General features: G+C 48.2%; 1 protein-coding gene across 6 annotated transcripts in view; it reads right to left on the bottom strand.

Moving 5' to 3' along the window:
• The window catches only part of STX2 (syntaxin 2), a 50,418-nt gene extending 44,257 nt beyond the window's left edge, over nt 1–6,161 (bottom strand). For 5 of the 6 annotated variants that reach the window (XM_030939439.1, XM_030939440.1, XM_030939438.1 and 2 more), the window contains exon 1: nt 5,962–6,161. In XM_030939439.1, the coding sequence (XP_030795299.1) occupies nt 5,962–5,991 (30 nt within the window). In that variant the 5' untranslated portion in view covers nt 5,992–6,161. The remainder of the gene's footprint in view (nt 1–5,961) is intronic. The other variant, XM_030939443.1, reaches the window with a different exon arrangement.
• Nucleotides 6,162–22,327: the final 16,166 nt, after the last annotated feature.

The raw sequence follows: 22,327 nt of genomic DNA, 5'->3' as shown, positions 1-22,327 counted from the left end.
ATTCCAGTGGCATCTACATTTTTCTTACCATGGGCATTTTCAAATGGAAACACGCTGATTCAATAAACACCTGGCAGGTGCTCTGGATCAGGCACCATGCAGAACACTGAGGCTTCAGAGCACAAATGACAACATGCATCTGCCCTGAAAAGGTTGAAGAGCTGGGGAAGGGTGCAGGAAAAAACAGGACTGCATCTGTGTCCAGAATGCCCCAAGACAAGATGGGCCACCTCTGGGAACACGCGAGGAAGGGGACGCAGGAAGGCTTCCTGGTGATGCCTAACCTGAGACTAAAAAAGGTGCAAGGCTGCGTGTGGTGGCTCATGCCTGTAATCCCAGCACTTTGGGAGGCCAAGGTGGGTGGATCACCTGAGGCTGGGAGTTCGAGACCAGCCTGGCCAATGTGGTGAAACTCCGCTTCTACTAAAAATACAAAAATCAGCTGGGTGTCGTGGGAGGCTGAGGCGGGAGAATTGCTTGAACCCTAGAGGCGGAAAACGCAGTGAACTGAGATCACGCCACTGCACTCCATTCTGGGCAAAAAAGCAAGGCTCTGTCTCAAAAAAAAAAAAAAAAAAAAAGGTACAAGGCAAGAGAGAAGGTGCAGAGGGAGAAGTCCAGTGGTTCAGACAAAGGGAGCAGCACCTGCCAGGGCAGGGAGGAAAAGGGAGCAGCACCTGCCAGGGCAGGGAGGAGGGGGCATATCAGTCCAGAGGCAGGAGAGAATCCTGCCACCACAAGGCAATAGGTCTGGGCTCCCGGGGAGCTTTTCCAGGGATCAGTTATTTCTTAGAGTCGCTGCTCCTTACATTCAGAATAGACCCCACGTTAAAAACAAGAAGTGATTAATTTGTGAAAATGGACAGATTTTGCTCTTCAAACCAAAGGACATGTTTAGATATATAAACGAGCAAACCTATTATAGTTAAGAATAGAGAAACTATAGACTCCAACTGTAGGAACTGTTTGTATGAGAACACACAAAATACAAAAACTTGGCAGGATTGCATAAATTATGAAATTCTAAACTATAAATATATGCATATATAAAATTATGTTCATATATGAAATTCTTAGTATTTTAAGTTCCAATGAAGTCTCTTTTTTTTTTTTTTTTTTTTTTTTTTTTTTGAGGCAGAGTCTCACTCTGTCGCCAGGGCTGGAGTGCAGTGGCCGGATCTCAGCTCACTGCAAGCTCCGCTTCCCGGGTTTACGCCATTCTCCTGCCTCAGCCTCCCAAGTAGCTGGGACTACAGGCACCCGCCACTTCGCCCGGCTAGTTTTTGTATTTTTAGTAGAGACGGGGTTTCACCGTGTTAGCCAGGATGGTCTCAATCTCCTGACCTCGTGATCCGCCCATCTCGGCCTCCCAAAGTGCTGGGATTACAGGCTTGAGCCACCGCGCCCGGCCCCAATGAAGTCTCTTAATCTTATTTTACCAACTGGAACCTGAATCTTCACTATGCAACACTCCGCATTACATGGGCAAACATAAGCTTTCAAAAAATCACTTTTAAAAATATCTGAGCAGTGTTTTCCGCCCTTTAAGAAATTATATTTGCAGGCCGGGCATGGTAGCTCACGCCTGAAATCCCAGCACTTTGGGAGCCCAAGGTGGGCAGATTGCTTTAGCTCAAGAGTTGAAGAGCAGCCTGGGCAACACAGCAAAACCCCATCTCTACAAAAGTAAGAAAATTTGCTGGGTGCACACGCCTGTGGTCCTAGCTACGGAGGAAGCTGAGGTGGGAGGATGGCTTGAGCCTTGGAGATCAAGGGTGCAATGAGTCGTGATCGTGCCACTGCAGTCCAGCCTGAGCGACACAGCAAGATCCTGTCTAAAGGAAAAAAAATTAAAAGAGATTATATTTGCAATTCACCACGTTGAAACCAGGATGAAAAATAATGTTCTCATTTCTTTTAGGTCTACTAAGAATACCACATAGCTACTATGTATTTACTGTTTATTATGCAAACAATTCCCACAGATGAAATGTGTGGTTTCTCTATTCTTCACTATAATAAATACATGTATCTCATATATATCAAATATAATAAAGATATCAATGTGCATAAACTTTTATAAAAAAGTAATCAGAATACATTCGGGGTGGTTATCTTATAGAATAGCTATTCCATTTTGCTTACGCCCTACAGTGAATTTCATTACACCTCGGTCACTCTTCCTCCCAGGCTGCATGCAACCGTACCCACACTCAGTTCACTGCTGTGTCTCTCTGCACCCAGCACATGATCTGCTGGAGGCCTGATATTCAAGTACCTGTTGGATGGGCGAGTCTTTTACTTTCTGTAAATCAGAAATATCTTTCTGGATTTAAGAGTCTAGGAGATCTGGACCAAGTCACGTAAACTTTCTATGCCCAAATGACTGGTTGCTCAAAAACAGAATCACTGGTTAGAAACTAAATCTGTCAATACAAATTATATTGAGCAAATTAATTGTTAAGCCCTTTCCATGTAATTATCGGAGGTACATTTTTCTCAGGAACAAGCTTCAATAGCTAATAAAATAAACTTTTTGGAAGCATCACAAATATTTTGTTAATGTGGACATTGTAGATGAGGCATTTTAACCAACAAAATATTAAACTTTACCTAGAAAAAAAAAACCACCAGCCATTTAGAAGCACGGTTGTGAATACACATTCAACTACTCCAAGAACTACTTGGAAAGGACATATTTCCAGGGGGGGAAATTAAACTTGTATCTGGTAACTTTAAGATGGGTTTTTAAATATCAAAAGTTATTAAACTTCAAATTCAGTTTTAATTTACTATTTTATACTAGCGAGAAGGTTGCTCTTTTTTCTGTTTTTGAGACAGGCTCTCAATCTGTCTGTCGCCTAGGCTGGAGGGCAGTGGCAAAATCTTGGCTCAATGCAACCTCCGCCTCCTGGGCTCAAGCAATCTTCCCACCTCAGCCTCCTGAGTAGCTGGAACCACAGGCATGTGCCACTACACCTGGCTAATTTTTTGTATGTTTTTTGTAAAGACAGGGTTTTGCCATGTTGCCCAGGCTGGTCTTGAACTCCTGAGCTCAAATGATCCACCTGCCTCAGCCTCTCAAAGTGCTGGGACTACAGGTGAAAGCCACTGTGCCCAGCCAGAAGGCTGCTTTCTATAACTTCCTAAAAACAAAAAATCTGGTAAATATTAATCACACTTATAATTACATAGCACTTCCTCCCTCCCACCTTCTCCCAGAGCCTCACACATTAGATAATTTTATGCTTCATAAGTCCCTCTATGAGGTGGACAAGAGCGATACCACTGTCCCCATTTTACATACAAGAACAAGTTTTGAGAGGTTTAAAAATTATTTGCCCAAGATGAGAAACTCCAGAAGTGGAAACTTCCACGGATTTACCCTCTGACTGCTCAGTGGCTGTATCTAAAGCAGGATGGTATTGAAGTAGACGAGCTGACTTCTAGCTCTGCCATTCTAGAACAAAACTGACATGTTCTACTGTTTCAGGAAGGCTTGGGATATATAGAAACTGAGTGACAAATAATTGCCTTACTTGCTTTTTGTTATTCAAGCCAAGAAAAGGTACTTTCTCATGATTCCCCAACATATAAATTTGGCTATCTTTTGCTAAAACAGTCACAGCTCTCATGTTCAGTGACATTAAGCATTTCTTTTTTTTTTTGAGACAGTGTCTCACTCTGTCACCCAGGCTGGAGTGCAGTGGCATGGCACAATCATGGCCCATGGCAGCCTCTATCTCCTGGGCTCAAGGAATCCTCCTAGCTTAGCCTCCTGAGTACCAGGGACTACAGGTGTGAGTCACCACACCTGGATAGTTTTTTTGTGTGTGTTTTGTTGGTTTTTTTGAAAGAGTCTCTTTCTGTCGTCCAGACTGGAGTACAGTGGCCCGATCTCAGCTTCCTGCAACCTCCTGGGTTCAAGCGATTCTCCTGCCGCAGCCTCCAGAGTAGCTGGGACTACAGGCGTGTGCCACAACATCCGGCTAATTTTTGTATTTTTACAAAACGGGGTTTTGCCATGTTGGCCAGGCTGGTCTCAAACTCCTGACCTCAAGTGATCCACCCAACTCAGCCTCCCAAAGTGCTGGGATTACAGGCATGAGACACTGCGACTGGCCTCCTGCTAATTTTTTAATTTCTTTTGAGAAACAGAGTCTCCCTACGTTACCCAAGCTGATCTCCAATACCTGGGCTCAAGTGATCCTCCCACCCTAATCTCCCAGACTGCTGGGATTACAGGCATGAGCCACGGCTTTTCTTCATTAAATGAATATCTGAGCTCCTACTACACGGCACTGAAAGATAATCTACCGGTCAAGACAATGCAGCTCTAATTTGCTGTGTTGAAGATGGTATTGATCTGCCGACCACAGGGAATACTTGTCCATCAATAAAAAAGGAAAAATCACTGTGAAGAAACTTTCTTGGAATGAATATAAAGCATAATTTCTATGATCCTAAGGATGAAATCATTGCCTTTCTCAACCAGAGCTCCTCATCTGAACCACAGAACACAGATAATTACTTAAGTGGCTCTTTTCTCTATTCTCCCACTCGGGGGTACATAACAGCTCCATTCTAGCAGAAGAGGAGAGAGAATAATTCATTACACGCAATGGGTGCCATAGGGCTGTGGCCTTAGCAACCCTGTTCTGAGGCCGCCAGTAATTTAGAGACCAGGGGTTGTATCTGTGCACACACGCAGCATGAGTTAGTACCTGTACTGTAAAGGTAAAAAGTCATAATTACTTCTGTTGGCCTAAGCTGTCCTAGGTTAGATAAGCTTGGAAAGTGCACGACCATCGCTATCATTTCGCTGTCACTGCACCATGCACAGTTCTGTTACCTTTACATGTGTAGAATGCATCAAAATCCTTCCAAAATGTTTAGTGACCTGCTTTTCCCTTGCTAAAGTAAACAATTTGCTGTGTGCTCGGCTGTTGGGCGCGTTAGGTGTGTTCAGAGTCAACACACACAGTCCCAGTTCCAAAGCAAACTACTGAGGAGATCAGACACAAGCTGTTCTGTTGTTCCTGCTCATCCCACCGCAAGCACCCAGCACTCTAAGGCGCCTACATTTCACACCCATCTGTTGCCTCCCGCTTAGTGCAGGGTCCTGTGTGAAGCCCCAGAAATAAAGCAGCGACCAAAGGGACCCGGCCTGCTCCCCGGGGCTGAAGCCCACCGCGGGGACACCGCGGGGTCGACCACGGTTAAGCTGGTGGGCTCCGGCTGGGTAAGTGCCAGAGAGAATCTGCCAGGCGGAGTGAAGGCCAGGGAGTCCCGCTTGGAGAGAGGGTCGCGGCCAGGGACGGCCAGGGAGTCCCGCTTGGAGAGAGGGTCGAGGCCGGGACCTTCCGGCCTCCCTCCTCCTGCTCTAACCCGCCCTGAGGACTCCGCCCAGGAAGCCCCAAGACCCTGCCCTGGGGACCCGGCCCGGAGCTGCCACCCTAGGACTCCCCAAGACCCCAGCCCTCGGGACCCCACCCGGGGCTCCTGCCCAGGACTCCCCGAGGCCCCTGCCCCCTCCGAGCCCCCAGCCCGCCCGCCCCAAGACCACCCCCTGGGGACCCCGCCCGGAGCCCCAACCCCAGGACTCCCCGAGAGCCCCGCCCTGGGGACCCCGCCCGGAGCCCCCACCCTAAGACTCCCCGAGAGCCCCGCCCTGGGGACCCCGCCCGGAGCCCCAACCCCAGGACTCCCCGAGAGCCCCGCCCTGGGGACCCCGCCCGAAGCCCCCACCCTAGGACTACCGGGACCCCTGTCCTGGGGGCCCCACCAGGAACCCCGGCTCAGGACTCCCTGAGACCCTGACCGCAGCCCCCGCCCCAGAACGCCCGAGATCCTCGCCCTGGGGACCCACCCAGAGCCCCGCCCAAGACGCCCCGAGCCCCCGCCCGCCCTCCAGACCCCGCCCCGGCCGGGCCTGAACCGCTACCCGCGGCTGTCGCTCACCGCGGTCAGGTCTGGCAGCCGGTCCCGCATCCCCGCCGGCCGGGCAGCGCGCCCCGCCGCTCAAGCCTGTCCCGAGCTGCCTCCAGCCGGGCCGCGGGCTCTCCGGTCGCCACCTCGGGCCCAGCGATCCCGGCCCCGCGCCCGCCCTCCCTGGAGCTGGCGCTGCCACGGCAACCGCGCCCCGCGCGCTCTGCGCATGCTCGGTCCGCGCCGCGCCCCGCACCCACCCACACGGTGGCGGCGCTTTCCTGCGGGAGCCCGGAGGGGCGGGGCATGGGGGCGGGGCCTAGGCGGGGAGGGGAGGACCTAGGCGGGGAGGGGAGGGGCCTAGGCGGGGAGGGGAGGGTCTAGGCGGGGAGGGGAGGGGCCTAGGCGGGGAGGGGCGGGGCCCGGCCAAGCCCCAGGCTGGCAGGTCCGCTATAAGTGCTGTTTGTCTCTTCTTGATCTGCTTTTATGCTTTCACACTCGTTATTTTATTACCATGTGGAGCATTCAACGAATAGTGACGAAGAGCAAAGCTCCCGGAATGTGCGGGGTGCAGCTTTGGGTAATACATATGCCGAACCTTCTCTTTAAGTGTCCACGCCCAGCCTCGGGTGTGAATGAGGGAGAGGAGATCGGGTACCACACGTGATGCTTAAGGAGCATAACATGGTAGGGGGGCGGCAACGGGAAGAGCGCCCGCAGGCCCAGCCCTGGGATGCAGTTCTCGCAGGAGAAACAGGCAATACAGACATAGACAAATAAACGATACATGAGAAAAGAAAATACGGGCATGGACACAGAGAAGAACCGGCAGAGAGGTCGTCACGAAGGTGCAGGAGCTTAGGTGAACTACACAGGTTGGCGGAACAGTCCCCAGGACCACCATCACCTCCGATACCAACGGCAAGTTCTAGCGGTTTCCAAAACCACCTTCAAGTTCCGTAATTTGCTAGAAGGAATCACAGAATTCACTAAAAACTACTGTACTCACAACTATGGTTTCTTAGCAGGGAAATTGTACAGATTAACATCAGCCAAGGAAGAAGGGCAGATGGGGGAGTCTGGGAATCACAGCGTGGAGCTTCGAGGTCCTCCCGTGGTCCTCTCCCTGTGTAGTCAGGCCTCATTACTTGCCCTGCACTGATGTGTGGTCATACACACAAAGTACTGCCAGTCATTTGCAGAACTTTTACTGGGCTCTATTGCACGTGCGTGATTGATTGATGGTTTGATTGCTCTCATGGTTGATCTCAGCTTCTTGGTTAAGTGATATCCATGTAACCCTAAGCCCCCCCCCCATAAATCACACTGTTACTCTCTGGCTAGCCGAAGACTCTCAGGCAAACAAAGATTGCCTTCCAGGAGGAGAAGGCAAGGCCAGACTTCTTTTTAAACAAGGTTAAAGTCTTTTTTTTTTTTTTTTTTTTTTTTTTTTTTGAGACGGCGTCTCGCTCTGGCGCCCAGGTTGGAGTGCAGTGGCCGGATCTCAGCTCACTGCAAGCTCCGCCTCCCTGGGTTCACGCCATTCTCCTGCCTCAGCCTCCGGAGTAGCTGGGACTACAGGCGCCCGCCACCTCGCCCTGCTAATTTTTTGTATTTTTTAGTAGAGACGGGGTTTCACTGTGTTAGCCAGGATGGTCTCGATCTCCTGACCTCGTGATCCGCCCGTCTCGGCCTCCCAAAGTGCTGGGATTACAGGCTTGAGCCACCGCGCCCGGCCACAAGGTTAAAGTCTTTACTGCCTCCTGGAGGAGATGGCTTTGATCTGACCAGAAGGCAGCGCTAAGAAATCTGCTTGAGAGCAACAGGCTACACAGTAAAAAACAGGACGTTCTGGACTTGGTTCTAGGTGTGATGTGGTTCTGTTACCCGAGGGAAGGTCTTGACGGCCAGTTGTCCAGGTGGGTGTGGTGGCGTGCCCCCTGTAATCCCAGCTACTCAGGAGGCTGATGCATGATAATTGCTTGAACCCGGGAGGTGGAGCTTGCAGTGAGCCAAGATTGCACGACTGCACTCCAGCCTGGGCAGTAGAGTGAGACTCCCTCTCCAAAAAAAAAAGATACGGTTTTTCTCTCCATACCCTGAACTTCCCCACCAGAATGCCTCCGCAACGGGCAAGCACTTTTCTTTCAGCCTCTTTGCCTCAGCCACCACCATTTTCATTCTCCCTTTCCAGTAAATACGGGCCCCTCCCTTGTTTCTCCCTCTCCCCCAATGGATTTTTCTAAAACATATAATAATATTGGGAGCAGCTGGATGCTGTTGAATTGGCAACCAAAACTGTTTGTTTGTTTGTTTGTTTGTTTGTTTGTTTGTTTGTTTGAGACAGGATCTTACTCTGTCTCCCAGACTGGAGTGCAGTGGCACGGTCATAGCTCACTGCAGCCTTGAACTCCTAGGCTCAAGCAATCCTCCCACCTCAGCCTCCAAAAGCTCAAGGACCACAGGCATGAGCCCACCATGCCCAACCTCAAAACTTTCCTTATCCTGCCAGAGAAAAAAATGAAATTGTGAATAATATGTAATTTATCATTTTTGTTCATATTACATACATACATACATATGCAGTCAAGGTGTCTTGCAGGTCAAAACATCAGTCAGGTCACAACAGTGGGTTCAAAACACCATTATAACAGCCACACACTAACACTGAATGAAATCTACATGGAGGCTGAGGTGGGAGGATTGCTTGAGCCCAGGCATTGGAGGCTGCAGTAAGCTGTGATCTTGCCACTGCTCTCTAGCCGGGTCCCCAGAGCAAGACCCTGTTTCTAATAAATACATAAATAAATGTTTAAAAAACTTAAAGAAAGAAGAAAAAGTGAAAGAGGAAGAAGAAGGAAAAAGGAAAGGAAGAAGGAAAAGGAAAGGAAGGAAAGAAGGAGAAAAAGAAAAGAAAAAAGAAAGAGAGAGAGAGGAAGGAAGGAAGGAAAAGAAAGAAAGAAGAAAGGAAATAAGGAAGAAAGAAAGAAAAGAAAAGAGAAACAAAGGGCTAAGTTACATTCCTGAGAAAATCTGACTGGAGCCTGGGCAACATAGCAAAACCCTGTCTATGCAAAAAGTTTTTAAAAATTAGCTGGGCATAGTGGCATGTGCCTGTAGGCGACTCAGGAGGCTGAGGGAGGAGGATTGCTTGAGCCCAGGAGGTCAAGGCTGAAGTGAGCTGTGATTGTGCACTCCAGCCCAGGCAACAGAGTGAGACCCTGTCTAAAAAAATGCATATATGTGGCCGGGCGCGGTGGCTCAAGCCTGTAATCCCAGCACTTTGGGAGGCCGAGACGGGCGGATCACGAGGTCAGGAGATCGAGACCATCCTGGCTAACACGGTGAAACCCCGTCTCTACTAAAAAATACAAAAAACTAGCCGGGCGAGGTGGCGGGCGCCTGTAGTCCCAGCTACTCGGAGGCTGAGGCAGGAGAATGGCATAAAAAACCCGGGAGCCGGAGCTTGCAGTGAGCTGAGAACCGGCCACTGCACTCCAGCCCGGGCGACAGAGCGAGACTGCGTCTCAAAAAAAAAAAAAAAAAAAAAAGCATATATGTATACACACACACGCACAATACATATATTGTATATACATGCTATATACACACATACAGTACATGTTATATATACACATATATAGCATATGCAATATACTATGTATATACTACATAGTATAGAATATATATACACATACATCTATAGTATATACATATGTGTGTATATATGCACATATGTCTTTAGTACATGTAGTATATATACACATATGTATATATGTGTATATATTATACATATATGCATATGTACATATATGTATACATGTATATATGCATTTTTACTGTGTATATATATCAGTATATATGTATAGATGCATGCACATATGTATATATGTATATATAGTAATGTATACTTATATGTATGTATGTATATATACTATATATAGTATTTACAAGTATATACTATACATAGTATGTATATATACCATGTATAATATATATTTACATAGTATATACTATACATAGTATGTATATATGCCATGTATACACTATACATGATATATACTATATATAGTATGTATATATTATATGTATGTGTAGTATGTCTATACTATATGTGTGTGAAGTATGTATATACTATATATGTATAGTGCACATGTATGTGTATATATATGTATGTGTTTTTTAGACAGGGTCTCTGTTGCCTAGACTGGAGTTCAGTGGCACAATCACAGCTCACTTCAGCCTTGACCTCCTGAGATCGAGCAATCCTCCTGCCCCAGCCTCCCGAGTAGCCTATAGGCACATGCCACCATGCCCAGCAAACACATAGAGTATGTATACTCTATGTATAATATGTATATACTATATATGTATGTATAACGGGTCAAGTGCCCTGTTTAACTGTGATTCTAGGACTTTCTATGCTGGCCCACCTCTGGTATCTTGCACCCCTTCCTCATGATTCTTCCCTTAGGGTGGGCTGCCCACGTGTGTAGTGCTTTCTTCACGCTGGGGAAGTGAGCATGTGCAGTATGTTTAGGAAGCTGTATGCACGCCCATCTGAGGCCTTCTTCCCTTTCCTGGCAGAGAGCCGCCGGGAGGTCATACTCCACCATTCTGTCTCTTAATGCACATGCTCAGGCTCACTTGCCCAATACCTGATATTTTATTGGAAGCCCTGTCTGGTTCTCCCTGGCACCTGCATTCAATTAACACTCTAATGTAACAGCTGCAGACCATCAGAAGATTGTCCGTCCCAGGCGCCAGCTGCTGAGTTATCATTTTGAGACAGGCAGTGTGATCATTGTTGAACAAGGACCTGATGATCTCCTGAAATTCCTGGTGGGTCAGGGGAGAGCCCTCTCCTGCCCTATTCATGCCTGTCTAACTATCTGTAACAGGTTGAAGAATGGACCCCAACAGAAATACACCCTAATCCCTGGAATGTGTAACTATGTTACTTTACATGGCAAAGTCCATAGTCACAGGTCATAGACTTTCCTGGAGTATTGGGAGTTAGCTCGATCTAATTACACAAGCCCTCAAAAGCAGAGCACTTTCCCCAGCTAGAATAAAAGATGTAGCAGAGGGGGAAGTCAGACCCCAAGTGTAAGGATTTGATGCACTCTTGCTAGCTCTGAAATGTAGGCGCCCCATGCAAGGGCCCAAGAGAGACCTCTAGGAGCTATGGGTGGACCTCAGTACACAGCCAGCAAAGAAATGGGAACCTCAGTTCTTAAGCTGCAAAGAACTGCATTCTGTCAGCAGTAGGAGTGGGCTTGGAAGTGAATTCTCCCTTGTGCCTCCCAACAAGAGCCCAGGGGCTGCACCTTGTTTTCAGCCTTGTGAAACCCAGAGGAGAGAGCCAGTGGAGCCCACTCAGGCTTCTGACCTACTGAATTGGGAGCTAACAAATGTGCGTTATTTAAAGTCGCTACATCATTTTTGTTTTGTTTCCTTTTGTTTAAGACAGAGTCTGGCTTTGTTACCCAGGCTGGAGTGCGGTGGCATGATCTCTCTGCTCACTGCAACCTCTGCCTCCCAGGTTCAAGCGATTCTCTGATTCTCCTGCCTCAGCCTCCTGAGTAGCTGGGATTACAGGCGCCCACCATCATGCCCAGCTAATTTTTGTATTTTAAGTAAAAACGGGGTTTCACCATGTTGGCCACGCTGACCTCGAGCTCCTGACCTCAAGTGATCCGCCTGCCTGGCCTCCCAAAGTGCTGAGATTACAGACATGAGCCACTGTGCCTGGCCCTAAAGTTGCTACATCTTTATCATTGTTACAGCAGCAACAGAAAACTAACAATCATTTAGTAAAATTAGGTATTTAGCTCCTGAACAATAGGGAATATAGCCCGGAGGATAGACAATATATTATGTATCCCTTGTCAAGAAATGTTACAAGTGAATGAATGAACAGGGCAAGGAAGGTGATTTATTGATCTTGGTAGCCTTGCCTACCCCACACAGCTATGTTTCTGGTGGACATGAACTGAATAAATCAAATACTCAGTTAGTCCCCAGGGGATGAGAAGGGCCTATATAGCGTTAGAACAGAGCTGAATGCATTCTGAAATCACAACAGGAAACAGATGTGAGAGTTCACAGGCTGCAGACTCACGGGCAGTATACACATCTTCTATTCAGTCTAACATACCCCAGCTTTCCTCTGCACAGTCTAGGATTTTCCTCCGCACCACTGGTTTTATTTCTCCTACTTGACTCACCCATCAAAAATGGTTTTTGGCCAGTGTTCAGGCCTTTGGGAGGACAAGGCCAGCAGATCACTTGAGGTCATGAGGTCAAGATCAGCCTGGGCAACATGATGAAACTCCGTCTCTACTAAAAATACAAAAATTAGCTGGGCATGGTGGCGGGTGCTGGTAACCCCAGTTACTTGGAAGGCTGAGGCAGGAGAATAGCTTGAACTCAGGAGGCGGAGGTTGCGGTTAGCCGGGATCACACCACTGCACTCCAGCCTGGATGGAGCAAGACTCTGTCTCAAAGAAAAAAAGACAAGAAATGATTATTTGCAGCAGATTTGATTTTTTAATTTTTTTTTTACTTTTAAGTTCAGGGGTGCACGTGCTAGTTTGTTATTTAGGTAAACTCGTGTCATGGGTGTTTGTTGTACAGGTTAGTTCATTACCCAGGGACTAAGCCTAGTAGCCATTAGTTATTTTTCCTGATCCTCTCCCTCCTCCTACGCTCTACCCTCCAAAAGGCCAGAGTGTGTGTTGTTTCCCTCTATGTGTCCATGTGTTCTCGCCATTTAGCTCCCACTTCTAAGACAGAACATGTGGTTATTTGGTGTCTGTTCCTGCATTCCTTTGCTAAGGACAGTGGCCTCCAGTTCCATCCATGTTGCTGCAAAGGACATGATCTCGTTCTTTTTTTATAGCCTTGATTCGTAAGCACGCTGAAGTTCGAGCCCACACTCTAAAGATTAGAGCACATTGGTAACATGGCATGCGGATTTATGGGATTCTTAGATTCATATTCATAGCATTTGTGTTCCTCGGTGTACAAGCCTGGCTGAACACCCCGACTATTCAGAATAAGGCTTCCAGCAAGTAGGCAGAGTAGCCGGCAGAAAGGGAGATGGGGGAACGGGGACTTAGTATCGTGTTTTTGTTTTTGTTTTGAGTCAGGGTCTCACTCTGTAGCCCAGGCTGGATGCAGTGGCACCATCTCGCCTCACTCAGCCTCTACCTCCCTGGCTCAAGCAATCCTCCCATCTCAGCCTCCCAGGTAGCTGGGACTATGGCTGTGTATCACCACAACCCACTAATTTTGTTTATCTTTTCTACAGACAGGGTCTCCCTATGTTGTCTAGGCTGGTCCTGAATTCCTGGGCTCAAGTGATCCACCCTCCTCAGCCTCCCAAAGTGTTTTAAAAGCACTGAAACCTTAAGAACATAAGCCCTTCATTATAAGGAATGATATTGCCTTATAAAAGATGATGACAAATTTGCTTCATAAAATGAAGAAAAGATTTACAAATACTCTTTACTGCTTCCTACAATAAAATCTGAGAAAGTTAATAAACACTGAGCAAGTGAGGCCAGCATGGTGGCTTACACCCATAATCCCAGCACTTTGGGAGGCAGAGGTGGGAGGATCGCTTAAGTCCAGGAGCTCAAGACCAGCCTGAGCAACATAGCAAGACCCTGTCTCTACAAAAAATAAAAAATTAGCAAGGCGTGGTGATGCATACCTGTGGGCCCAGGTACTTGGGAGGCTGAAATGGGAGGATTGCTTGATCCCAAGAGGTCAAGGCTGCGGTCAGCTGTGATTGTGACACTGCATCCCAGCCTGGGCAACAGAGTGAGACCCTGTCTCTATTAAAAACAAAAAACATGGCCAGGCAGGGAGGTTTACGCCTATAATCCCAGCACTTTGGGAGGCCGAGGCAGGTGGATCATGAGGTCAGGAGCTTGAGACCATCCTGGCTAACACAGTGAAACCCCATCTCTACTAAAAATACAAAAAACGAGCCTATAGTCCCAGCTACTCAGGAGGCTGAGGCAGGAGAATTGTTTGAACCTGGGAGGCAGAGGTTGCAGTGAGCTGAGACTGCGCTACTGCACTTCAGCCTGGGCAACAGAGTGAGACTCCATCTCAAAAAAAAAAAAAAAAAAAAAGCAAAACAAAAAACCGGCTGGGCATGGTGGCTCATGCCTGTAATCCCAGCACTTTGGGAGGCCAAGGCAGGCAAATCACTTGAGGTCAGGAGTTCAAGACCAGTCTGGCCAACATGGTGAAACCCCATCTCTACTAAATAAAATACAAAAATCAGCCAGGTACGGTGGTGGGTACCTGTGCTTCCAGCTACTCAGGAGGCTGAGGCAGGACAATTGCTTGAACTAGTGAAGCAGAGGTTGCAGTGAGCTGAGATCATGCTACTGCACTCCAGCCCGGGTGACAGAGCAATACTCCATCTCAAAAAATTAATTAATTAATTAAACAAAAAACAAAAGCACTGGTGAGTGAAGCCATTTTGGGCATTTCACCACAACCCAGCTGCCAGCTAAATGTAGCAAGTGGGTGGACCCCAACCAACACCACCAGGAGCAGAAGAACCAACAAGCTGAGCCCTGCCCATATTCCTGACCCTCAGAATTGTAAACCAAAAAGTATCTGAGACAGGTCTCAGTCAATGTAGGTTAAGGACATGCCTAGAAAAAATAAACAGACTCACAGAAGCAACCATCTGTGGCCTGTGCCTTTCTCCAGAAATGATTTTGAGGGCTTTAGTATTTAAAGGGGAAAAGCAGGCTTAAGGGGAAAAGGGAGGATGTGGTCATCCACATGCTGCAAGAGAAAAGGAGCAGGTAGGGGAATCATCAATTACGTATTCATCTAGTGCTCAGTAAATCAACACTTTATTTTTCATTTTTGTATATATATTTTAGGCAGGGTCTCACTCCATCACCCAGGCTAGAGTGCAGTGGAGTGAATTCGGCTCACTGCAGCCTCCGCCCTCCGGGTTCAAGTGGTTCTCCTGCCTCAGCCTCCCAAGTAGCTGGGATCATAGGCACCTGCCACCACACCCAGCTAATTTTTGTATTTTTAGTAGAGGCGGGGTTTTTGCCGTGTTGCCCAGGCTGGTCTCAAACTCCTGAGCTCGAGGGATCTGCCCACCTTGGCCTCCCAAGGTGTTAGGATTACAGGTGTGAGCCGCTACACTTTATGTAGATAAGGTGAATGCAGAGTAGCAACTTGAGGAGGTGTTTAACCTTTGATCTGTAGCTGTCTGCTTCAGAACAAAAGGAAAGGCAGTTTCATTCATGACTGAGCTTTTGGCTTGATTGTTTTCTTTTGGCAGAGCGAATTGGGGTCCCAATGATTTATTTTTCCTTCACAGAATCAGGAGAAATTATAAATCATTATTGTATTATGCCATTAAGTTTTTGGGTAGTCGATTATGCAGTAGATAACTGGAGCAAATAATTAAAGAGAATCTTGTTCAATTAAGTAGAAATATGTATTTTGTACCCACTGTAAACCAAAAATAAAATTCTAAGCCCCCCAATGGACCCCTCCATTGAGGAGGACCCCTCTTCTCAGCCAAGGGCATTCCAAAATTAACCTGAAAAACCAGTTCAGGCCATGATGGGAAGTGGGGTTGGACAGGCCTCATGATACCCTCCTCCCTTTGGAATTCAGGAAAAGCCGAACAGCATTAACATCAACACAGACCTTAAGTCTGTTAAGAAACATTTACAATCTATTCTCCCTGAAGTCCACTACTTGGAGGCTTCATCTGCATGATAAAACCTTGGTCTCCACAACCCCTTTTTGTAACCTAGACATTTCTTTCTATTGACAGTAACTCTTTCAACCAATTGCCAATCAAAAAAGTCTTAAATCTACATAGGACCTGGAAGCCTCCCCCTCCACCACTTCAAGTTGTCCCACCCTTCCAGATGGAACCAACGTAACTCTTACGTGTATTGATTGAGGTCTTATGTCTCCCAAAAATGTATAAAAGCAAGCTGTGTCCCAACCACCTTGGACATAAGTCATCAGGACCTCCTGAGACTGTCTTGGGGGCATTCTTAAGCTCAGCCTCCTGAGACTGTCATGGGTGCATTCTTAAGCTCAGCCTCCTGAGACTGTCATGGGTGCATTCTTAAGCTCAGCAAAATAAGCTTTCTAAACTGATCGAGACCTGTGTCTCAGAGACTTTCAGGTCCACATCAGTATGTGCCGTATACTGTTCTATGCTCTAGGAATATAGAATTGTATAGCATATAGAATATAAAATTACTGCCTTCACAGAGCTTATATTCAAGCGTGGAAGTGTGTGTGTATACATGTGTGTGAGCATGTGCGTGCATTTGCGTGTGTGCATGTGTGTGTGCACGTTGTGTGTGTGTGTAAGAAACAAACAAGATATAAGAGAAAGGCCAGGGCCGGGCGCGGTGGCTCAAGCCTGTAATCCCAGCACTTTGGGAGGCCGAGACGGGCGGATCACGAGGTCAGGAGATCGAGACCATCCTGGCTAACACCGTGAAACCCCGTCTCTACTAAAAAATACAAAAAACTAGCCGGGCGAGGTGGCGGGCGCCTGTAGTCCCAGCTACTCGGGAGGCTGAGGCAGGAGAACCGAGTAAACCCGGGAGGCGGAGCTTGCAGTGAGCTGAGATCCGGCCACTGCACTCCAGCCTGGGCGACAGAGCGAGACTCCGTCTCAAAAAAAAAAAAGAAAAAAAAAAAAAAAAAAAAGAAGAAGAGAAAGGCCAGGCACTGTGTCTACACCTGTAACTGCTGTGCTTTGGGAGGCCAGGGTGGGAGGATCACTTGAGGCCAGGTGTTCGAGGCCAGCCTGGGCAACATGGCCAGGCTCTACAAAAAAATCTTTTTAAATTAGCCAGATGCAGTGGCATGTGTCTGTAGTCCCAGCTACTCAGGAGGCTGAGGCAGGAGGATTGCTTGATTGAGCCCAGGAGCCCAGGAGGCTGTACTGAGCTCTGATCACACCACTGCACTCCAGCCTGAAAAACAGAGCAAGGACCCATCTCCCCCCCCCCCCAAAAAAAAAAGAAAAAAAGGCCAAACCTATAAGTTCTGGGTGTCAAGTGCTCCAGAGAAAAATGATGCAGGAAAAGGGGACAGAGGGTGTCGGGGCAGGTGCAGTTTCAGGCAGGTTGACTGAGAAAAGCATCACTGAGATGATGCCCTGGAGATGCCACTGTGGGCCTCCCAGATCCTTCTGGGGCCTCAGGGACTCCCTGCTCACTGCTCCACGTGTTGCGGGAGCCACGGTGTTCCCCCGAGTCCCCGCTAAGCACTGCTTCCTGGGGGTGGCTGCATGCCGCGATGCCCGCTACTGTGAGGTGGGACAACTCCAGTGGCCACACAGATGTCAGAGCTTAGGGCAGGAGCGCCTCAGTGAGACCTTGGTGGTCAACCCCACTTCCCAATCCCACTTTCTTCTGTCCTCCCCGAGTGTCAACACTCCCAATAACTTCCTGCTTCCCAGGAACTGGACCCAAGACAGATGGGAATGGGGGAAGGACACTGGCCATGCTTTCCACGCAGGGAGAACAGAGAAGGGCAAGCGCGGAGCAGAGGGCTCGGGCAGCCCGCAGAGAGACAGGTGGCTCCTCTGCCCCAACCTCCAAGCAAAACCCTGACAGCAGCAGCAGGGCGTGCGCACTCCAAGCTCAGCCAGCACCTCTCAGGCCTCATCCCTGCTACCCGGGCATCCTCTGCAGGAACTGCTCTGTCCCCACAGGGACCAGCTCTGTCCTGCACCTTCTTTGGGGTTTTGGTTCCATGACCTTTCTATGAGGCCTGTTTGGACCCATCCGGTTAAAAATTGCCACCCCCTTTGAACTGTTCTATGCACAGCACTTCAGACAAGAGACACGCAGGTTTTTCCCCCCCAGCAGCCCAGTCTCCAGCTCTCCAGACCCCAACAGAGTGTCCAGCTGTTCCATTCCATTCTGCCGTGAACTACGTGGCATTGGTCCAGACCCCACAGGTCAGGGACTCAGCTCACAAGACGGCCCCACACTTCAGATGCCAATTGCAGGTCGGCGTCTCCAGTGCGTCTGGCTGACTGGCCATTAATAGAAGGCTCCTACAGCCCCTCCCTCCTCAATTTTGATAATTTGCTAGAATGGGTCACAGAACACAGGGAAGTGCTTCACTTACTATGATAAAGACTTCAACTCAGGAACAGCCACAAGGAAGAGGTGCACAGGACCAGGTAAGGATGGGAGGGGCATGCAGGGGGGTCTCAGGACCGGACTAGGCAGCACCTCTTGGCCTACAGAAATGCTAAATCTGAAAATGATCTTAATCCTTTTGTGTCTGTGTGTGTGTGACAAGGTCTCATTCTGTCACCCAGGCTGGAATGCAGTGGTGCAATCGTGGTTCACTGCAGCCTCCACCTCCTGGACTCAAGCAATCCTCCCACCTCAGCCTCCCAAGTAGCTGGGACTACAGGCCCAACTAAGTTTGTTTTTCTGTAGAGATGGGGGTCTCGCTGTGTTGCCTGGGAAACAATGCATTGTCCAGACCCTCTCCCTGCCAGCTGCTCCTCTCAGCGCCTCCTGGCGTTCACCAACCCAGAAGCTCACAGAGCCGCATAGTTCAGGGTTTTACGGAGAGCCCATTTGGTAGGCATGATTGCTGTTATTGGCCAATGGTGATGAATGCAATCTCCAGCACCCTCCAACCACTAGAGATTGAGGGCGGAGCTGAAAGTCTCAACCCTCTACTCCCAAGGTTGGTTCCCCTGGCAACTAGTTCCCATCTAGGAGCAACCTAGGACCCTCCAGGAGTCACCTCATTAGCATAAATGCTGGAACGGGTGAAAGGGCCTGTTACGAATAACAAAAGCCACTATTGCCCCATCACTTGGAATTCCAAGGATTTCAGAAGCCCTGTTTTGGGAACCGAGAGGAAGACCAAATGCACGTTATTGCCCACCTGGGACACCCTCGCCATCCCCTACCCTGTGCGTTTTTCCTGCAGCAGCCTCCTCAGGCTCTGCTCAACACACAGACGTCTGCGGTTTCTCACCTGCCTTCCTCCTCAGGAACCTATGGGCATTGATTTTTGTCTGCTTTGTTTACAAATTATCTTCCATACCTAGGATGTCGCCTGGCACACTTAAGGTTTCTTGTTTGTTTTCTGTTTTTTTACAAAGTCTCGCTCTATCACCCAGGCTGGAGTGTGGTGCCACGATCTCGGCTCACTGCAACCTCCGCCTCCTAGGTTCAGGTGTTTCTCCTGCTTCAGCCTCCTGAGTAGCTGGGATTACAGGCGCCCACCGCCACACAGGCTGATTTTCATATTTTTAGTAGAGACATGGTTTTGCCATGTTGCCCAGGCTGGTCTTGAACTGCTGACCTCAGGTGATCCGCTTAAGGGAGGAGACCACCCCTCATATTGTTTTATGCCCAATTTCTGCCTCCAAAGAAAGAAGAAGGAAAAACTAAAAGGCAGAAATGAAATCCACAGGCAGACAGCCTGGTGCCGCACCCTGGGCCTGGTAGTTAAAGATCGACCCCTGACCTAACAGGTTCTGTTATCTATAGATTACAGACATTGTATAGAAATGCACTGTGAAAATCCCTATCTTGTTTTGTTCCGATCTAATTACCGGTGGCTGCAGCCCCCAGTCACGTACCCCCTGCTTGCTCAATCAATCACGACCCTCTCACACGCACCCCTTAGAGTTGTGAGCCCTTGAAGGGGACAGGAATTGCTCACTTGGGGAGCTTGGCTTTTGAGACTGAAGTCTTGCCGATGCCCCCGGCTGAATAAAATCCCTTCCTTCTGTAACTCGGTGTCTGAGGAGTTTTGTCTGCTGCTCGTCCTGCTACACACTCATCTCAGCCTCCCAAAGTTCTGGGATTACAGGTGTGAGCCACCACACCCGACACACATGAGGTTTTTAATATTTGTTGAGTGAATTAATAAAGAAAAAGGTTACACTGCAAAATGTGCTTAGTGTACGTTTATCCATTCAAGAGTAAATGGGTGAGTAAATGTGGCCGGTGAGTTACGGCAAATTACAAGTTTGGGAACTTCGCAGCCTTCATTTGCAGAGTGAGTACTTTGGTTCCGATCACATTCGTGGCTTAATTTAATGAGCGCTCACCCTGGGCGGGTATCACAGGCTGACGGGTTCTTCTTGCCTGCTGTCCTGGAGGAGCCAATGAGAACAGCAGGTGCCACAGCAAAGAACGAGTTAATCACCAGAGGACCAGCCACGAGAGAGGAACTAGGAGAAACTTCTCAAGCTCCCCTCCCTGTGACTTGGAGGCACAGGTTTTTTAAAGATACCTTGACATGCAGGGGTCTGGGGAGCTGGAACAACTGACTGGCTGGGTATGAAATCCCAGGGGTGTGTTTGTACAGGTGAGTCCGTTCCCAGGAGGGGAAGGGGCTTCTCAGGACTAGGTGGCATCTCTTGGTCTACCAAAATGCAAAATCTGAAAATGATCTCAAAGACCAATTCATTTTTTTTTCTTTTCCTTTTTTTTTTTTCTTTTTTTTTGAGACGGAGTCTCGCTCTGTTGCCCAGGCTGGAGTGCAGTGGCCGGATCTCAGCTCACTGCAAGCTCCGCCTCCTGGGTTTATGCCATTCTCCTGCCTCAGCCTCCTGAGTAGCTGGGACTACAGGTGCCCACCACGGCGCCCGGCTAGTTTTTTGTATTTTTTAGTAGAGACAGGGTTTCACCATGTTAGCCAGGATGGTCTCCATCTCCCGACCTCGTGATCCGCCCGTCTCGGCCTCCCAAAGTGCCAGGATTACAGGTCTGAGCCACCGTGCCTGGTCTCTTTTTTTTTTTCTTTTTTTAGACAGATTCTTGCTCTGTGGCCCAGGCTGGAGTGCAGTGGCACGATCTTGGCTCACTGCAACCTCTGCCTCCTGGGTTCAAACAATTCTCCTGCCTCAGCCCCCCAAGTAGCTGGGATTATGGGTGCCCGCTGCCATGTCCGGCTAATTTTTTATATTTTTAGTAGAGACGGAGTTTCACCATGTTGTTCAGGCTGGTCTCAAACTCCTGACCTCAGGTGATCCGCTCACCTCAGCCTCCCAAAGTGCAGGGATTACAGGCATGAGCCACCACGTCCGGCTGTCTTTTTTCTTTTTCTTTTTCTTTTCTTTTTTTTGAGACATGGTCTCACTCTGTTACCCAGGCTGGAGTGCAGTGGTGCAATTATGGCTCACTGCAGTCTCAACCTCCTGAGCTCAAGTGATCCTCCCACCTCAGTCTCCCAAGTAGCTGGAACTAAAGGCGCATGCCACAATGCCTGGCTAATTTTGGTTTTTGTAGAGATGAGTGTCTCACTCTGTTGCCCAGGCTGGTCGCAAACTCCTGAACTCAAGAGATCCTCCTGCCTCAGCCTCCCAAAGTGCTGGAATTACAGGCATGAGCCACCGCATCCGGCCTCAAAGACCAGTTCTTTAGGATTCACAATAGTGATATTATCTATAGGAGTAGTTGTGGAAGTTACAAATTTTGTGACACCCCCCCCCCCCCCCCCCCAGTTATGTGACTCTGAGGAAGTCAGCAACTTCTAGGAAAAGAAGCCAAGCAGTGGGAGGTCGTCATTTAACTGTGCCTATTCTTTAGCAAAGTCCAAGCCACTACCATAATTTTTAACTTTGCCTCATGAATGAGGCTTCAATCTCCGGACAAGAGGGGCGTCAGTTTCCCTTGCCTCCAAGTTTCATAAACTAAATCCCTCTCATAGTTATCACGGCCTCTGTGCTAGAATAAGAAACAAAAAAATATTTAGCCTGTGAGGTTAGAACCAAGATGGAGTCAGTCGCGTCAGGCTGCTCTCATTGTTTATCATTCTGCAAAGGCGGTTTTGCTCTACAGCGCTCTAACCCATTTAATCTCCTGTCACACCTAGAAGGAGGCTTGTGTTCCGCAGCAATTTGGATACAAACCCAGCGAGGTTCCTACCTATTTTAAAATCCTGGCTGAGAGCAGTGGCTCATGCCTGCAATCCCAGCACTTTGGAGTCTGAGGTGGAAGGATCTCTCGAGGACGGGAGTTCAAGGCCAGCCTGGGCAACATGGAGAAACCCCTGTGTCTACAAAATGTCTTTAGTTAAAAATAAATAAATAAAATTCTGTGATTTCAAACTATTATATTTTTCTGGACTTATGAAATAATAGAGAAAATTTAAAATTCATCCCCACTGATGGTCCTAAAGAATTGAGAATATCAGTCAACCATAGCAGTGTTTCTTCTGCTTGGAAGTTCAAGGCTGGCTTAGAATTCATTGTGTCTTCTCCTTATCCTAGATACAGAATGTAAATTTAAGTGGGTATGAAGCTTTAATGATATCTGAAAATGCAATCACCTTGTTTATCATTATTGTGGAATATAATAAATTCCTCTTCAAAGGTTTT

Source organism: Rhinopithecus roxellana, chromosome 10 (genome assembly GCF_007565055.1).
Source record: "Rhinopithecus roxellana isolate Shanxi Qingling chromosome 10, ASM756505v1, whole genome shotgun sequence".
In the NCBI taxonomy this organism is placed as follows: Eukaryota; Metazoa; Chordata; class Mammalia; order Primates; family Cercopithecidae; genus Rhinopithecus; species Rhinopithecus roxellana.
This window is presented reverse-complemented; position numbering and strand designations above follow the sequence as displayed.